Raw genomic sequence first — 18,380 nt, forward strand, 5'->3', positions numbered from 1 at the left:
GCTCTTATTTTATAGCAACAAATTAATACCGTTCCACAACATGCCGGCCCCCTTGAAACCATACGGGTTTCGAAACAAAACATTATACACATCAAAACTTAAGTGCTAACAATTATTTGCAATGCTTATCAACTAACGTTATACAGTACAATATAAATATTTTTTACAACTCGTTAAAATTAACATCAAACATTCAGTCGACAAACACTATGTCCGTGTATACGCTTCTTAAACAAACTGGAATCTCAACAACCGGATCGCATTTGCTCTCTCTCCTCTCGATGCTATGTGGTGAGTGGCACTGAGGGAACGGATGAGACAAACACATGCATTTGCTTGTTGTTTTGGCTGGCTGGTTTTCAGATGATTAGCAGTTCGAGAATGTTGGACCATACGGGAATCAAAATCACAAAATTTCGTTGTAAAAACATCACACTTTCGAAGGTAAGTCCACATTTTATAACATACGGGTTGCAGCTGATGAGTTTCTCCGTTCTAATCGCTCAGGTGCTGTTGCTGTTGGAATCGCTGAGTGCCCCTCGCTGGGTGGTGGATTTAGTTTTGTCGCTGTTGTTGGATAATTATGCTGGCTGGCGAACAGCAGCGAAATCCATAGGCCGTGTCGAATTCGAGTAAAGGTATTATCTCAAAGCTTTTCAAAGTTTTAAAAACTGATCTAATTCCTCTCTTGTAGGTGACGATGAAACTTGTTGGTTGGTGGGTGTGATGCATGATCGAAACCGGACGCCGATAATCTGCTGTAGACCGTTCAGTGCAGCAGGTTGAGCATGTTGAGTAAGTCGATTCTAAGCCTGTCGATCTTCGACCAGAGGCTGATGTTCGACCGTTCGTTTACCGTTGAACCGTGCATCAACCTGTCGATCTCCGACCAGAGGTTGATACAGAGTATGTGCTGGGCCGATGTTTCACGCAACGTGTGGTTCACCGAAGAATGTTGTGTCACTGTTCATACTGATGACTGAAGCTAGAAACCGCTGCTGTTTTCACCCACCCGAAGAGTATTGGTGTTGCGTTGTGACCGGTGCTTATCCGAAAATTCAACCCGTCGACTTTCGACCAGGGGTTGTCCTCGACCGTATGTTTGATAGCTAAATGTTCACTGTATCAGTTGACCAATTAACCAATAAAACAGCTGTTCACTCGATAAAAGATGTTGATTTCTTGGTGTTTCCGGATTTAAGGCTTATGATGACATAGGGAATGAGCCGATGATTGATTTTTGATGACCAATAACCACACGATGTTCTCCGATCTGACACTGGAGATTTATCAGGGAACTGTTGAACCTTCTTTCATAACCAGGCGTACCTTGTGAAATAATTTAGAAACCGATGATGCCGTTAACGATCCGAAATTGATTTTTAATTTCGAGATGCAAGAATGCCGAAGTTTGTGTGCTAGCCTGTACTGAACTTGACAGCGCTTGATCGATGCTGGGCCGATCCGGAAATTACGATGCTTGGTTAAACCGGAAGTTACCGATAAAAGAACATGAGCGGTACATATAGGAGGTTGGGGGTTTGCTTTGACCGCTGAAGAAACCGTCGTTTTTTTTTTTTTTTCGTGGATGGGTTCTGACCAAGCGATAACCGGAGCCAATGTGTTGTGTTGGGCCGCTCAAAACCGGAAGTAGCCCGTTTTCATCTAGCTGGTGGCTCAGCTTGAGGACCGTAAGGACGAAAGCAAAGACGAAAATAGCCGTTGGTAGGATGGACGGCTGTTGATCGTTTTTTCGTTTGCTTTGCTTGAGGTGTTGAAAAGTGCGATCAGCTGGTCAGATTTCTCGCTGCGTACGATCGGTGGGTGGTAAAACAAATTCTCGTTGCTGTTGGACTATCTGCTGCTGGTGGATGAATAGCAGTGACGAACTATAGACCGTGTCAATTTCTAATTTTTTTTTGTAACAAGTTTTTAAAATTTCTTTTTTTGTTCAACATAGTTCATGCTGATGATGCTCGTTGATTTGTGGGTGACGAATAACGATGCTAAGCCGATACAGCAACCTGTCGACTTTCGACCAGAGATTGCTATTCGACTGGTTTATCGTTGAATGTTAAACCGATGATCAAATTTCCGATAACCGAAGTGATCAATGTGTCAGCCCGTCGATTTCGACCAGAAGTTGACACATGATCGGGCGAACGTTCAAGTCGCAGTTTCCGCTTCTTTGGACCAATTTTTGACCGTTGATGTCGTGGTTATGCCGTGATTTGGTGCTGTTCGCAATTGTACCGATGCGGTAGTGTGTTGATGGGCCGTTCAAAAAAAACCGGAAGAAGCCGTTGTTGGTTCACGGGCGCCTTTTGAGGTCCATGAGGGTTCATGAAAAATATTCGGAAGGACTTTAGTGTGTTTTTAGAATATTCACAGAGACATGCAGCTTTTCACCATTCCTCAAATCTGACAAATACATTCCGACATAAACAGACATAAATACAGCCTCAAAAAACTGACATTTTCTGACGATTTCAGACGCCATATTCTAACTTTTAAAACTCTGACAGATTCTGACTTATGAAATTCTGACATGTTTCAACTTTCATCTCATTCTGACATGATCATTCTTAATCAACTGACATATGTTGTCGACATAATTGCTATCGCGGATGAGAAGTGGGAAGGTTATTTAGATGTCTCGGTCTAATATTCTGTTTTTTCGTGTTAACTGTTATCGATATATTGCTCACTGACTTTGCATAAAGTAAACCATTTAACCAAATACTTTGAGCTCAGGATTAGCTCCAACAACCGTTACATTGTCACCTATGACATCGCCTGCTTTCGACTCTTTCCAACGCTTTCCCTTTCGTCGATTTTAGACCGCGAGTTGTACCGTTTTTCGCAGAATATGTTGTGTGCTGATGATTCTTCTCGACGTCTGCACTAATAGATTATCGATGCAGACGGAGGCATAGAATGGGGGACATTTAGTCATTCTGACCAACTGGGTCTACCGCAGGGCTAGAAGCGACCATGCGGTAAAAAAGTAGGGCAAAATAGTTACTTCGAAGTAAAATTAGGGTAAAATTAGTGACCAGATCAAGACGAAAACTAACTAAAAAGACTGTTGGTCTCACTTGTAGCAAAGCAATATGTTGGACAAAAGAGGAACAATTAAAATGAGCTTAGATAATTTAAGAATAGCGACCGCAGAATCCTAAAGTTCTAAAGAAACAATGGGAGGGAACCAAAAGATCGTACTGTAAAGACTAGGATAACTTAGCCCGACATGAACTGCGAGTTTATCCATTTTCTTTGAAAAAAAACCCACAAATTTTGAAAATGTTTTTGAAAAAAGTTAACAATTCGAAATAAATTTACAGAAACCGAAATTTTCAACAAAATTGTTATATGTGAGAGATCTACAAATGCAAATAAAAAACCAGCACATGTTAAACGATAAATTTAAAAAAATTTCTTGAAATTGAGTTAAGATTTACATTTATAGAAATTTCGTTTCATGAAAGTGTCATGAAATTAAAAATTGGGAGAACCTCATGAAAAAGTGACAAACAATGATAGAGGTTTGAAAGAAGTTAAAGAACAAAATGTTGACAGAAGATTGACAATGACTTAAAGAAGCTTAGCGAAAAAATTGACTTAAGATGATAATAACACAAAAAGGCTAAATAATTTTACGAGACTAATCTACAAGGTATAATATAATTTTTCAAATTTAAACTAACTCAAAAAGAATTTACTTACAAAAATGGAATATTTCCTAAGAGATTCACTGCAGACTTTGTTGTATGATTTACGTATCAATCATTAGAAAGATTTACTAGAAAAAAAAAAATGTATTCAAAAAGGAAGGAATTTAAAAAAAAAATCATAAATCCAAGAAACACCTCAAGGATCCAAGAAACACCTCAGAAATATTGTACCCATCCAAGAAACACCTATTGGAATATTGTAGAAAATATATCAGTAAACCTCTAAAAAGGTACAAAAATTACTGAAAGTTATCGAAAACTTCAAAAAGGGTTTGAAATCTATGTACATCTACCAATCTTTCAAATGATTCAAAAATGTCTAGAAATAAGGGAACTTAGAAATGAAATATCTGGTATTTTCGATTCAATTGAGTCACTTTCACAAGTTTATCTTCCATTTAATACAACTAAGAGCATTGAATGCATGGAATGTTTCCTGCCATGTGATTTAGTGCACTGTACAGATTTTGATTGATTTTTTTTTTTAAATTAAGTTGAGAATTATTTTTAACAAATTCAAGCTTTTAAAGTCATAACACTTCAAATCTTGGTTAAACATGTTGTAATAGTGTCACTTTAGGAAATATTTTTTCTTGACACGAATGCCAAAACTTTGATCAAGTGTCAGGAATTAACAAAAAACTAAATATTTTTAGGCGAAAAACAATTTTTGTTTAAATTCCAATTGTCATCCATATAATGTTGTGTAAGCGATATATCAAAGCAAAACAAATCAATAATCTTTCTTACTGAATTTGAGCAATTCTCTCAATTTTGGTCGTGTGAATTCCCACAGGACTCGGAAGGAAAGAAAAGGAACCCGTCAAACAAATATCAAACGAATAACCTAATAAACTAATGAATAGATACATACCACTTGTCGTAAAACAATAAAATGTTTTTAATAATGAGTAGAAAAAGTTAAAAAAAATAAGCTCAGTTGTAAGGAAATTATATACAAAATAGTGACTTTAGGGACAAAATTTCAAAAAAAGTAACTTCTGAGTGACCAGCCTAAAAAAAGTGACAAAGTTACTAAAAAGTGACCAACTTCTAGCCCTGCTACCGTCAATTTGTCGTTCGACAAACGAGGATTGAGGCACGACACGATGTGGCAAAATTTCAAGTAATTTTGCAGTTGTGCTGTCCGACTTTAGCACGATGTACTGTTGCAAATAAGAAGCGATCTGAAATTTAAACCAATGTAAAAATGGTTAAGTTGGCCTCCGATGACGTTATTGTACTCGCAAATCTTCAAAGTGAGCTGAAGACATTCCAAAAAAGGCAAAATAATGCGTGTGGCTTCAAAAAAGGCCAGACTGACCGTTTTTCTGACATAAAAACTGACACAGATTCTGACTGTTTCACTGAATGGGTCTCCGACATATCAACTGAATGATTCTCTGAATGGGTTTCTGACTGTTTTTCTGAATAAAATTCTGAATGTTTTTCTGAATGGATTTCTGAATGAGTTTCTGACAAGTTTTTCGCATGGTAATCTGAATGTTTTTCTGACTCAATAACTGAATGATTTACTGACAGTTTTGCTGAGTAATTTAGTCCATTAGTCCAGACACAATCGAATAAATACAAAATATGCAATTTCCGAAAAGACCGAGACATAACCTGTTCTGAGTGATCTCAACATTTCTGGAGATTTAGTTGATGGCAAAAACTACTAGAGGCGTAGCAAAAGTATGAACATACACCGTTCATGCAACCGTGTGTTTTCAAACCAACTCGAATGATAGCAATCGACAACAAAAACTGACAAACTCAAACTCTGTATGGGTTACTGACTGATTCCAAAGTTTGCGAAAGGTTATCTGTGGTGTACTGTGGGTAATTTTGTGGGTCGGGTGCTTGAACAACTGGGTATGAATTGGTGGATTGCTGAGTTCTTCGATTTGGTGTGCGCTGAGCTTCTCTACTTTGGTTCGTTTCAAACTGATTGGCATTATCGGGTCTGTTGCACGTTGGAGGAACGGAGGAGGAGTAAGATGGTGAGTGAGGCCGAGAGAAGTAGCGAGTACTTTCAAAATGCAAGAGTGTGTTGTGATTTCGATGGCATTTTTGGCAGGGACTTCTAGTACAATTTATGGCAAAATGTCCATGTTGCAAACACTTAAAACACAAGCGACGTTCTTTCACTTCCGAAAACCGTTCTGACACAGACAAACTCTTAAAAGTCCGACAATGAAAAATGTTATGCTGACGATCTCCACAAATGACGCAGACGCAGCATTCTTGGGGCTGCGATGCCAAAAATGTTGTAGTGTTATGTCGATAGTCTCGCTGAGGCGAGCTCCTCAACCGTCGATACTGTGGTTCCGGTGATCTCGTGAACCTTGGATGGTGAGGCTCTGGCGAAGTGTTGGTGACTAGAGATTGTAGAACCAAACACTGATCTCGGAGGAAGTTCATCAGGTTGGAAAAGGTTGGCACTTCTTTCGAATTGTGATGCGTTTCCCATTGCCGAAGTGTTACGGGATCCAGACGCATGCAGACCATATGGGCCATCAACGTCGACCAACTCTCAGTGTTTTCCCCAATTTTGTTCAACATTTGCAGGTTCTTGTCGAAGTCACCGATGAGGCGGTTCAGCGACTCGCTGTGTTCCCGGCGAATTGGCTCGATTCTGAAAAGCGCGTCCAAATGCGCTTTGACAATCAGCTTTTTGTTTTCGTAGCGCCTTTCCAACAAACTCCATGCCACTTGGTAGTTTGCGGCCGTGATTTCGATTGAACCGATTTCCTGCAATGCTTCGTCCGTCACCGATGACCTCAAGTAGGTAAATTTGTCGACTGGGGAAAGCTGACCGTTGTTGTGTATCAGGCTCTGAAATATGTCGCGAAAGGTGACCCAGTCTTGAATTCTTCCGCTGAAATGGGGCAGCTGGATTTCAGGAAGCTTCACGCGAGACACAACCGAACTTGTAGAAGATTCTGACAATTCGACTGACACTTGCCTTTTCCGCTTGAAAGCCACCAGGGAAGATTTCGCTGTGCAGTAAACCTCTTCGACCTGGGATGCAGCCTCATCAAAATCAGCCTCACGTTTGGCGATTTTTGCTTGAACTCGTTTTTCCCTCTGATTTTCGGATTCCTTTGAATCTGGTTTGGTTTCGATATCTTCTTCGTCGAGGATCACCTTCATTTTCCGCTGGACGTTGTAGAACCTCCGCATCGCATCTTCTAACATCTCCAACCGAACGTCGATCTGGTTTTCGTGCCGTTCCATTGAGAAACCTTCAACGAACCTCGCTACACTGTTGATGGTCCGCTTTAGTTGCCGCTGTTGCTCCTTGAGCTCGTTGAAGTCGACGTCCTCCATAATAAAGTTGAAGCAAAAACGTTCACTGACTCAAAACTGACTAAAAATCCGACAAATATTCTGACACAAAACCGACTAAGTCCAATTTCAAATAAAAATTGGAATTCCGAACAATCTGACAGTAATTTTATTGCACGTTGATACGTCCGCTTGTATGTTGCACACAATTATTGCCAATTCACTCACCAAGTTCAAGAATAATCGAAAATAATTATTCAAGAAATAATTATTTCGTCACCGACACGTCCTAAGGGCCTACGTAGATCATGAATTAATGATGCTGACTGTAATAACCGAAATACTGACTCATCCAAATTTCATTGACTGACCTTTGCTCATGAAACGCACCTTGTTTGCTCTCACCGACAGGTAACTATGTTCCGACTGATCGATAATTGACTCAACTCAACTCAACGTTCTTTATTTGACCGAAAAATATAAACCCAATGCACTCGATTGACTGGGGAAGTTTTCAATGAAACATTTGCCAACACCGAACCAGTAAGCAGCAGAGAAGAATGTTTGAAGTTTCAGGGATTGCACACAGTTCCGAAATAATAACTTCGTGAAATTAAGTTTTCAATTTTATTTTGAGCAATTCATTTACCCACAAGCTACCACAAAAACATACACCACCAATCATGCACACTTTGTACTTCCCTGGTTTCCGTGAACCGATTCCGTAGGTCTCAGGGAATGTTCCGACCGATGCTCCGTGAATGCTCCGTGTTGTAGCAAAATGGTGCAGCCGTGATGCTTTTAATAGCGCTGATCAGCGCGATGGCGTAACAGCGATGGCAGCGGTGGCTTGATGCTATCAAAGTGCGATGGCCGTGCACTGAAGCCGCTTGGTGGGTTACGAATCCGATTCCGTCCGCACTGTCCGTAGGCTTTACTGGCCACACATCCGGTTCGAAGGACCAAAAATGTTCCGGATCGTCCCAAGTAAAAAGTTCGAAAGAGTGGACTGTAATTAACACTCTTGGGAACGACCGGGGAACACCTCAAAACAGCACAACTTCTTCACCATTTGGGTGCAATTAAGGCAACCCACACTGATTCCGCCAATGGTGCTGTGATATGATCACAGTTGGAGTTTTTCTTCCACTAGATGCACAAAACAACCGACCGATTTATTGGTTTATGCTGGCTGGATCAAATCGGTTTTGGACCATCACGATCACACGATCGGTGGTTTGAGAGTGAGTTCTCGGGAGAGAACTCACCTCGCGTTTAGTCGCTGGGGTGGCTCTTATTTTATAGCAACAAATTAATACCGTTCCACAACAGCATTTGTTTTGTTTTATTTATTGTTAATATGATTCAATACTGGAATTTTCACGTCTGTTAATAAAAATAAAACTCATCTATAATTAATATGATTCATTTAATTAAGCGGCAAAATTTTTTTTAACACACATTATATTTTATTTCTTTTATTTTTTCCGCGAAGTACCGGATCCAATGTTGAACACCGTGGATCCGCTTCCAGAACCGCATCCCTGTTTTTCGGATATCTCTCGGAACCATCAACACCGATTAAATTACTCGCGCGCGAGGAAAATACTTTGGCGCACGACTTGACTTAACAGTTTTTGTCACATTTGTCTGGTCTTGTTCTTCACAGTTTATAATTTTACATGACATTATCACGTTCAGTGTATTGTAATATTTCATGTCGTGTAATTTTGAGAAATTTCCAATTCAGTGTTGTTGAGAATTTCGTGTGACCAAAAAAAAATTGTAAAATTACATCACATATGACGTAACGAAAAAGAAGCATCGCATATGATGGAATTTTCAGTGCGAGTTGAATACTACACGTCTGCAATCTTCAACAGACGTGTAAAATTTGAAAGACATGTAAAATATTAAGACGTGTAATATTTAATTCGCACTGAAAATTCCGTCGTATGTGATGCTTCTTTTTATTTACATCATATGTGATGTAAATTTACATCAAATAATCGCGTTCCGTGTCATGTAATATTTGTGTCATTAGAATTCAGTGCTGTTAAGGATTCAACTGTTTTTATTTTGTAAATTTACATCAATAAATCGCGTTCCATGTCATGTAATAATAAAGGTTTTCAATTTCAGTGTCGTTAAGGATTCAGATTTTTTTTCTGTGTGTCACATCAAATCCACCGAACATCGTATGGCTACAATGAACCACTCAGTGCAATGATGCGTATGTTTCAGGATGCTGAGCACCTGCATCAGTTCGAAGAATCATCCAGCCGATTTATTCGTCGAATTCGTCAGTCCAAATTGTTTTACTAATTTGATTGTAACTAAACCTTTTCATTTAAACATTTATGTTCGATGAATTCAATTATAATAAATAAATAAATAAATAAATAAATTCACCTTGACAATTCATTAGCAAAAGATGGCTTATCTTCATCCATTTAGAGACGCCACGCAATGAATTCAAACGTTAAGCTGTTGATAGTTAAAAAATTTAATCAATTCAGAAATATTATAATTAGTTTAAAAAAAAAGTAAATACTGATTTTAGTAACGCATCTAGCATCACTGGTGACGCCACCAGCAAATCAAAATTTGAGGTTATGGCTGAGGCCAATTTTTCGCCCATACTATCGTCCCTATACCCTTATATAACAATAAAAAAATTGCATGCCATGTGTCAAAAGCGGATTACCCTCAATCTGCACTGATTAAATATTTTGATCTGTCAGCCATGTCGTCAATCGGCTGTATGCACATATTACTTAATATGCACATTTAGGAACACTTCCCTCTATTTATGCTGGCCGGCAATAGAACACAGTTTCTAATTTTCCATTCCCACCCCATTCCCCTCTCATTCTCATCCCTTTCCCATCAAAGACTAAGTAAGATAAAAAAAAAATAACGGGCCAAACGGCAAACGACCAATGCAGTGAGTATTTTTTTGGTAATCGGCGGTGGCAGAAGGACAATGACAATAAACTTTATTTTGCTAACCGACTCAGATTGTTCCTTGGGTAAGATATCGGACTGCCGAGCCGAGATGAGAATGTTGCAGTGAGTTCGATTCTCACTATATATTTTTTGGTTGAATTATCGATATTATTTTGGTCACCCAAAGACAACAAGACATGCAGAGCAATCTCGACGACCTAACCAAAAGCTCCAAGGCAGCAAGGAATATTTAAATAATTTAGTGCCGAGAGCCATATTGGATTTTTTTTGTGACGTCACAAAAACGATGGTATCGAAAATTTATATGAGAATGGTAGGAACTTCAAAGAAAAACACGTTTTAGAACGAAAATGAATTCCAATTTCACTTCGATTATGTTGTAAGGCCTCTATTTCACTATGTTATGAAGTTTTTTGTTCCGTTGAAGATTGCATTATGTTTTTTTTCTCATTTTATTAATGAATGCAACGACGTCTTTAAGATAAAACGTGCAAAAATGAAGAAAAAATCAGCTTTTAAAAGGTCTAGCTAGTAGATTTTGGGTGTTCAACTGAATGTCATGATTTTAACTCAACTGGTTTACCATGTTCAATTCTTATGTAGAACAATCAACTTCAATAAACGATTGTTAAATCAGTTTACTAAAATGTCAAAAAAAGATAGTTGTTTTGTATAAAAATTTGTGTTTTGATCACTTTATTGCAGTGAGGAGCTTAAACTGTACTGATTTGAACATTTTCAAGTAAGACTTTGAAATAATTTGAAAGTTTAGCAAATTTCAATGGGGAAAATGCACCATTTTTTCTAACTTCGGTGGTCTATTTTATAGAAAAACTAGCTGATCCCATACGAACTCCGTTTCGCTTTCAACTTGGAATATGTCATGAACAGTTTGTATGAAAGCCAATTGCCAAGCATTTTTCAGGTGCACTTCTGAATTCATTGTTAAGTAATAATTGCAAAAATATTGGTTGATCACTTTGTCTGGCGTCTGCTACTAAATTTGAAATCAGAAATCCTTTGACCGTGCCAAAAAACCACGTGTATAAATTTCGACTCGAACATTGCATAACAATGCAATTATTTCCAAAAAGTTAAACCCCTTTCGGGGGCTCTTATACAATCTTTAATGACTGAAATCGATTACCCTTCCCTCAAAACTCGCGTGTGCGAATTTCCAAAGCAATTTATTATATAATAACGTCAATATTGTTAAAAACAGTGGAAAATTAATTTACATGGACGACCCCTTTCGTCGACCCCTGGCAAAGCATTTGACATCTGAAATCGGTTGCTCGTTCCTGAAAACTACCATGTGCAAATTTTCATCCCAATCCGATGTAAAATAACGACCGTATTGCAAAATATTTAAAGGTTTATATGGACGACCCCCTTTGCCGGTCCCTTACACCGAATTGAATACCTGAAATCCATTGCTCATCTCTCAAAACTCTCGTGTACCAATTTTCGTCTGAATCCGATGTATAATAACGACAATATCGCATTAACAATGAATAGTTAATATGGACGACCCCTTTGGCCGACCCCTGATTTTAATTTGGATAAGTGAAATCAGTTGTTTGTCCCTAATAACTCCTATGTGCAAATTTTCATCCCAATCCGATGTATAAAAACGTCAATATCACTAAGATACTGAAAATTTAATATGGACGACCCCTTCTGCCGGCCCCTTACGCTGAATTTGATACCTCAAATCGATTGCACGTCATTCGAAACTATCGTGTACCAATTTTCATCTGAATACGATGTATAATAACGTCAATATCGCAAAAACAGCGAATAGTTAATATGGACGACCCCTTTGGCTGACCCCTTACACAAAATTTGACACCTAAAATCGATTGCTCGTCTTTCAAAACACTCATGTGCAAATTTTCAAGACGATCCGACGAAAAGTAACGTCAATTTCGCGAAAACAATATTTGTCTTGTATGGACGACCCCCTTCAGGAGGGGTATCCGAAAATCTAAAAACATTTTTCATCCTTTCTGGTCCTAATGAGCATCCATGCCAAATTTCAGCGTTCTAGCCCTTAAGGCGGCTGAGTCTATAGAGAACAAACAAACAAACAAACAAACAAACAAACAAACAAACAAACAAACAAACATACAGAAATTGCTTTTTATATATATAGATTATTCGAAAATGCAACTTTTTTTATAACGATCTTGAAGAGCAGGAATCCTTCTACAATAACATGTTATCAAAGTGGAAAATTTCCAGCAGATTCTTCGAATCATCAACAAAAAAGATAAGTTTCCTAGTAAATGAACAAATTTTGCGTGATTGTGACGTCTCAGCCTGTTCCAATACTAGAGCAGGGCTGCCTTGGCACTACCTTCTTTAAATATTCCTTGCCAAGGCAGCGGGTCTCAAAGTCAATGTTGGAAAGACCAGGTCGATGAAAATCAACACAGAAAATCATTCCAATTTCGTGTTAGCTGGGCAACTGGGTGCTTCCAGTATTTTGGCAGCCAGATTATGCCTTATGGTGGTACCAAAAAAGACATCGAAACCCGGTTCAGAAAAGCCCGATTTGCGTTTGCGAGTCTCCGAAACATCTGGTGCTCACAATTATTTATGACAGTAACAATGATTTACTTTTGATAACATGTTAAAACAAAGTTGAGAGAAAAAACCTTTCGATTTGGCAAATCAATTTATTACAAAAATATTCTTAAACCACCCTAACCCGGCATAACTTGGCGCTCTCGTATTTCTCTAATAGATCGTTCCGTTCACAATTGCCCGTATCGAATGACAGCAAGCTAGGGTTGGTATCTCACCGCTTAGAGATCATTTGTTATTGTCCGGTAGTACCCCTCACACATGTTAGAGTTCTCAACGCAAAAAAAAAACGTTTGCTCCAGCGACGTTGAAGTCGTCGTCGAAGGCGGCAGTGGCGTTGCCTTCCGAGCACCTGCTTGCAGAACTTGGAGAACCAAAATAAAACCACCGACAATCGCGGCGTCGTCGTCGCGAGACGTCGCGCCCGCCCAAAACAATCATCATCATTCTACTAAGCAGTTGGTTTTGGAACAGAAGTACACTAGAAGTGCTCACGTCTGACGACGGACGCCGCCGATGTTTAGGAACGCGAGAAGTTCTACATACGTTACTCGTTCGTCGTACGTTTGTCGATGGATATTATATTAACAGTTGCTATCAGTCCGGCAGAACTCAGTTGTCTACTAACGCTTCCTTACTTCGTACCTACTGGCTAAGAACGGCGCAACTAAATTCGTTTGGCGGTAAAGTTGTACTACACGTTGAGAATTGTTTTGCAGAATCTGCACTGCACATCGCGTGTTGGGGTTTTGGGAGTTTAATGAGATTGACGGTAATTCGGAAAACGTGCTCCGAATTTCTATCGGTTAAACAAAGCTTCCTTCAAGGTTTGATTTGGGGAACAATTAATCATCTGCTTCAGTGAAGAAAACATAAACAAACCGTTTGTCAATCACAAAGTTCAATCTCCGGGATTCGGTGAAGCACGAGTCGATCGAAAAAGGGTGATAAGCCTAGATGAGTGTGAATTAACGGCAGTGAATGAGCCATATACCAACCCAGTTAGTGCAGGCATATTCGACACTTGACAGCGCCAAGCCCCATTTAATGACGTCCAGTGATAATGGTTGGAGTCTTTGTGCTTCAATCACACGCAGTGCCTGAGAAAATTGTTCCGAAATCCCCTGGCGAGGTGATTTTGTGCGATTAATTCCAACTGGGATTGATAGTTTTCACTGTTGTGAGTAAATTGTGGGGAAAGTTCAATAGATTTTCTGTTGCTGACTAAATTTTAAGTGATTAACCCACTTCTCAGTAGGACACTGAGTTTAGTTTATCCTAAGTGGTAGCTCATGAAACGACACTTCTTTGTCAATCAAATGAATTCAGAATCTCATAAACAAAATCCAATGATGGCTTCGGACGGAATCTACACCATAACTCCGGCGATAGGACTTTCCTCAGCCAAAGGAAAAATAAACGACGGTTTCATAGATTCCAACAATCACTACCATAAAGCAGGACCCCCAGATTATGGAACCGTTTATATCTACCAGCAGCAGAAACCGATAAAAACCGACTACAAATCGGACTTCCGGCATGATCATATGTTTCACAAAAGTGGTGATGACAGTGATACTGGGAGCAATATTACCGATAACGATGAAGATAGTGATATCATTTCCGAGTACATTGGCCATTATGGTTTGTGGCAGTTTTTCTGGACCTTCCTGCTGTGTCTGTTCCAGATTCCGTCGACGTTCCACATTTTTGCGTTGGTGTTTCAGGTAAGTTATTAAAGTGACTTAGAGTTAGGTGAAAAAAACGAAAGGTTTTGGAAAATTGATTTCAATTGAAATTTTTAAACACAACAATGTTTCAGAAAAAGTTAATTTGTATTTCAATTTTCCCGTATGTTTGGACAACGTGCCAATATTAAGCTTACCTTGATTCTGATACATTTCATAAGAGCAAGTTCACTGGTGTTGGGAAAAAGTGGTAGAAATTTTGACATTCTGAAAATTTTACCATGCAAAAATGTTTTCAAGATCTTGGGGCGTTGTATTTTTTTTACAACACTGTTTCTATTTCAGCCGTATGTGATAGAAGTATTTTTGCATCACAGCATGCGAAAATACAACACGTGTTGTAAAAAACGAGAAGGCCACAGATCTTGAAAATGTTTAAGCATGGCAAAATTTTCAAAATGTGCCGTAAGTGTCAAAATTTCTACCCTTTTTTCCCAACACCAGTAAACTTGCTCTAAGGGCAAAACTAGCAGCACGAAACGAGAAAAATGCGTTTGAATCAAATCATCTAATCAAATAAAATTTAAAAAAAATCGACCACTTTTTGTTCAAGGAAATCAAGAAATGTGCATTAAATTCACTTTTTGTTTGGTGGTTATCGAGAACTTTAACTTTTTTCACTAAATTTCAGATATTTTCGAGTTTTGCCTTTTTTTTAGTTTCCAATTCCAGTTACGCCTGCAAGTTTCGCGCAACAGAGTATTCCTGAGACAAATTGTGGTAGCGTAACTTTTTGTTTTTGTTTTGAAAAATGTAAACACCAACTGGTCGCAATTTTGATATTTGATGATAAGCACTGTTCAATGCTTTCTTTTAAAAACTTCTTTAACTAAAATCATTTACAAACCTTCATGTCTTAACTTGTTATGAATTTACAATTAATTAGATAAAGAATATATATTTTCCGCACCAAGGTGCGCTTGCAAAACCACTACGATTGCATTGCCAATTTTTTTTCGTTACTATTTGGTCATGCGTAATGTTTTTATTATGGATGTATACCCTACCACGATCCATTGGTGCAAAACAGAAGACAAAAAACAAAAAAAGGCGATCAAATGTCAAATTGATCTGATTAAATCACCGACCAGTAGTGAGCAGACATCAAATTTTGTTTCATTAGAATGACCATTCTTTAAACTTTTTTTTAAGTCGTTGAGAGAGTTTTGCATTGGATAAGTTTACAAGTTTCACCAAACTGAGCATCTATGAAACAACAGCTTTGTTGATTTTGTTTGATTCTGGCACGAATTTTTATCATAAACGATTGCAAATTTTTTCGAAAATTGCTCATTTTTTTGTCGAAAAGTAAAAAATGCTGCATCAAAATTTCTATTTGCCTGACCTAGACCACGATATGCCGAGAAAATGTAAACATGAGAAATCAGCTGTTCGTTTGACAAGTGGGGAAATGCCTTCTTCATCGGCCGGTTTTGTTTTGGTTTTGAAGTTACGCCCTTTGGTTCTACACGAAAAAACTAATTAGGCCGTTTTGTCACACACGGTCAACTTAGTTACGCCTTTTGGCCCTACAGGAATAGAAAAATTAACCCCATTATGAACAGGCGTAACCTTACGTTCCATCTAAAAGCTTCACCCAATTGTATTTTATCAATTTTTTTAAGGTTCCAGTGATTTTAAGATGAAACCACTTTTATTAAGGGGGGAGTAGGGTCTAACACTTTCAAAAAGTCGATTTTTTATTTTTGTTTTATTTTCTTATTGTAAAACATTTCAAGAATGTTGTGTCAAATTTTCAAGTCAATCGAAGCAAAACTTAAGAAATTATAGGCCTTTATCTCCTCTTATCTAATACTGCAAGAATGCGGCAGCAGAAACTTCAAACGCGTTTTTCTCGAAAGCACATTTTTAAAGTCAGTGGACATCGTCATTTTAAAACTACTTCACCGATTCTTTTCAAATTTGGAACATATTTTCTACATATAAAATACCAAACCCCAACGATTTTCTATTTTTTTTACTTTGGGGAGATTTTAAAGATAAAAAATTGCGGATTTTTTCGTGAAAATCGTAGTTTTTACTTCAAACAGCCACAAAAATTTCATAAATTTTTTTTAAGTTAAATAAAAACGTTGGGGTCCAGAAAAACATCTATTAAAAATATTTTGCTCTGATTTTTTGATTTCAGATGATTCTGTGCTGAGATACAGTGTCCACCGCAAATCCTGTTTTCTAAAAGGCATCCTCGAAAGTGCTCCGTCACCGGCTCATTTTAAAATATTTTTCTGCAGAAAATTACTAAATGTTCTTTTAACAATGCTTTGTATAATGCAAAAAGTTTAAATACATTTGTTTGAACGATAGCTCTAAAAAAAATCGTGAAAATGGTGTTTTTTTACCCGTTAGACCCTACTCCCCACTTAAGTAAAGTGCAACCGCGTACATACAGAATTATCGTTAACTCGATTTGTTTGATGATGATGTTACGCTAGAATTAAGGGGACTGGCCAAGTTTGTTTTGTGTGTCTACACTAGACTGCCCCAAATTTGTATAAGAAATTTTAAACCTGTGGAATGTTATGCACAGCTGGCTAAAATTGATGCTTGACCTAGTACAAGATCTCATGACAAATTTGGACTAGATCGGATCACGGGAAAGGTTTGTTTGTTTTGCTGTTTTATTTGAGATTTTAAGCCTCTTGGGTTTATTCATCCCAGGATCACAAGAAAGGTTCGTTCAACGAGCCTAGCCTGAAATATGTATGGGATTTTGAGACATTTTGTTCGGGAGCTTCTTTGGTTTCCTTCGACCATATTATTATTATATTTTTTTATTTATATATTAATTTATTTCTTTGAATACGATTTTTCTTAAAGCCCAAAGTTTGACAAATATTTCATTCAATAGCATTTCGATTAAAGTTAAGATTAAAAAGTTATCAAGCTTCAAAACTGAGCTAACTTTTATTCATCAACAATGTTAATGAGGCATCAAAAGTCAAATAATGACCGATTACAACGATTTTCGATGCGTTAGACTGCAAAATCTTAAGATTTTTCAAATAATCGATTGTGAATTATAGTTCGGAGAATAATTCAGGTGAAACTGTAGGGAGAAGTTAGATTTCTTGATCCCCTTTTCCTGTGTTCATCATTTCTTTCAAATAAATTAACTTTTTTAAACAAGTTTTTTTTCGCTGAAAAATTCACAGAAGCTTAGTTTTATGAATTTGAACAACTTTTGTTGAAAGAAAAACTTTAGCGTTGAGGAAAAATGTTTTAAAATTTTATCAAAATTGCATAACCACAGGGGCTTAAGGAAGAAATTGATTTCAACACTTTACCAAAAAAATTTCCTCAAATTTGGAAACATTTATGACTTACTTATAGCTACATGTCTACATAAATTTTGTTAAAAATATTCCACAAATAACTTATTCTGATAATTCAACTTATACAAAAAGTATATATTGTGCCTACATACTAGGAAAAAAATCTGTAAAATAACATCACATGTGATGTAAAAAAATAGAAGCATCATATATGACGGAATATTCGGGCTAGTTGAAAATTAAAAGCAAGTATAATTTTATATCATGTGAAATGAAAATACTGTAGAATTTTGCAACTTGTAAAATAATAATGATGTAAATAATGAAAAACCACTGAATATAGGAAGATAAACGTTCTAAATGGAATTTGTTTTGATTGCCGTTTTGTTAAAATGATTCAATAATAGAATTTTTCAATCTATTCAAAAAATAAAATAAAACTATGATCTAATTATCTTTTATTTTTTACTAAGCGACAAAGATATTTTTTATCTCACACTATTTTTTTAATTAGGAGCCACATTCACACTTTCACGTAGTTTCACTATCTTCCCCGAAGTTTGTTTTTGCTGCGTACACATTTGTACGCCTTTAGACGAGATTTGTGTTTCATCTATTCTATCTAAATTAGGATCTTTTTTTTTTCTCAAAAATCAATTCAGAATAGTAGTAACTTTCAGACCTACTTTCCAAAAATTTTATGAGAACCAATAATACACCCATAGAAGAGGTTGCAAAAATCCAATGCCTAATTA

General features: G+C 37.4%; 1 protein-coding gene and 1 long non-coding RNA gene across 2 annotated transcripts in view; both read left to right on the plus strand.

The window, feature by feature from the left end:
• The first annotated feature begins 311 nt into the window (after positions 1-311).
• Positions 312-1,147, plus strand: LOC129750583 (uncharacterized). The gene is made up of 3 exons (XR_008738424.1): positions 312-444; positions 508-638; positions 695-1,147. It is a non-coding gene; the product is annotated as an uncharacterized LOC129750583 (long non-coding RNA).
• Positions 1,148-13,056: 11,909 nt separating this feature from the next.
• The window catches only part of LOC129756261 (organic cation transporter protein), a 124,257-nt gene continuing 118,933 nt past the window's right edge, over positions 13,057-18,380 (plus strand). Inside the window, exon 1 of the mRNA XM_055753070.1 lies at positions 13,057-14,311. Within this exon, the coding sequence (XP_055609045.1) occupies positions 13,877-14,311 (435 nt within the window). The 5' untranslated portion in view covers positions 13,057-13,876. The remainder of the gene's footprint in view (positions 14,312-18,380) is intronic.

Source organism: Uranotaenia lowii, chromosome 3 (assembly GCF_029784155.1).
Source record: "Uranotaenia lowii strain MFRU-FL chromosome 3, ASM2978415v1, whole genome shotgun sequence".
Lineage (NCBI taxonomy): Eukaryota > Metazoa > Arthropoda > Insecta > Diptera > Culicidae > Uranotaenia > Uranotaenia lowii.